Raw genomic sequence first — 1488 nt, forward strand, 5'->3', positions numbered from 1 at the left:
AAAAAAAAAAAAAAAAAGAAGACAGAAAATTAAAAGTTACCTGGGCATAACGCAATAGCTTCTCTGTGCCATCTGGGTCTTTATTCCAGATAAGATTTTCACACAAAGTTAGAAGATCCTTAGGGATATCGTCATATACTGGAAGATTCCCTGCATTCACTATTCCCATGTCCATGCCATACTGAAAGAAACCCCCAGATTTTTATGAATAAAAGACCACAAGACTGCAGAGCACAAGTAACACCAACAGAAAGCACATACCTTAATTGCATGATAAAGGAAAACTCCATGCATTGCTTCTCGAATGGCATCCATCCCCCGAAAGGAGAAGGACAGATTGGAAAGGCCTCCACTAACTCTGGCTCCCGGCAATGTTTCCTAGCAACAGAACGAAAACTTCAGCAAGCTCAAAATTTACCAAAACAGTTTTCAAAGAGAGGGCACAAATTATACACCAAGCACTGTGCACTTGGGTTGCTGAGTGCCAGAAATTCATGGGACAACAATAATTCAGTTTCTCTCATTGGTTCAAGTCACTTCCACAGTTAACCAGACTCCTCCACACAGTTAAGAAACTAAGGCTCTTTCTACACATGCAGGTAAAGGCACAACGGGATGTAATAGCTGAGCAATCTACACAATCGCACCTCCGTCCATGCCACACGTGCATGGCAGATGTGATTGTGGGATTCTGAATTAGATCCCATTGCACCTGATTGCTGGTGCAAGAGGAACCCAATCCTGGCTTCACCCTGCACCAGCAAGAAGCAAGTTCCCATATCCGGGAACCCCCTCAGCTGGGAGCTCCCAGGCTCAGGGGTAAACATGGGCCCCCACACCTGGGAGTTCCAATCAGCTGACAAGAGCCAGGTTACATGTGTAAATTAAAGCTGGATAGAAACCAGCTATAAAAGTTATTACATATTTTCTAGCAATAACTTTATAGCTGGTTGGCCTTTTCTAAGATGCCAAAGTTAATATGCACATGTAGCCAGTCTAAATTAATTGTGCAATTAACCAGGCAACTGCATACATAATACATGCAATGAGTAGAGGGGGCCTCAGAGTCAGCCTAGGTGCACACAGGCAAAGCTTCCCAAGAAGTCTACAAAAAAAGACAGGTACTACAGTGAACGAGTGACTGGAAAAAGAAGGAGACTTTAAAGCAAATGGGAACGGAGCTGCTGTAATAGACGGCTGGCCTTTTGAGATGGGGCTCACACTCTGAAAAAAGTTTAACAGCTTCTGCTTTACAACAAAAAGGAGAAAAAATAAATTGGCTAAAACGCAGTAAAGAAGGATCCAACATGCAAACACCTTAAGATGGAGTTTGAGCTGTTTACCACAGACATGAGACAGTGGCCTGCAACAGCAGGGAGCTAGTCTCAGACTCCAAACGTGCCTGCCAATCCTATGTTTTGGCAAAGTCCCAATTCAACATTTGCCCCCCAGCTTTTTTTTTTTTTTTTTTTTTTTTTTTTTAAAAAA

The 1488-nt window shown here is 42.7% G+C and overlaps 1 protein-coding gene across 5 annotated transcripts in view; it reads right to left on the minus strand.

Moving 5' to 3' along the window:
* The window catches only part of MTR (5-methyltetrahydrofolate-homocysteine methyltransferase), an 88045-nt gene that overhangs the window by 34493 nt on the left and 52064 nt on the right, over positions 1 to 1488 (minus strand). For all 5 annotated transcript variants that reach the window (XM_019527151.1, XM_019527150.1, XM_019527149.1 and 2 more), the window contains exons 17-18: positions 262 to 378; positions 41 to 181 (exon numbers count right to left, since the gene is read on the minus strand). In XM_019527151.1, the coding sequence (XP_019382696.1) occupies positions 41 to 181; positions 262 to 378 (258 nt within the window). The remainder of the gene's footprint in view (positions 1 to 40; positions 182 to 261; positions 379 to 1488) is intronic.

The sequence above is a fragment of the Gavialis gangeticus genome, unplaced genomic scaffold (assembly GCF_001723915.1).
Source record: "Gavialis gangeticus isolate Ggan-Ray unplaced genomic scaffold, GavGan_comp1, whole genome shotgun sequence".
NCBI classification, from domain to species: domain Eukaryota; kingdom Metazoa; phylum Chordata; order Crocodylia; family Gavialidae; genus Gavialis; species Gavialis gangeticus.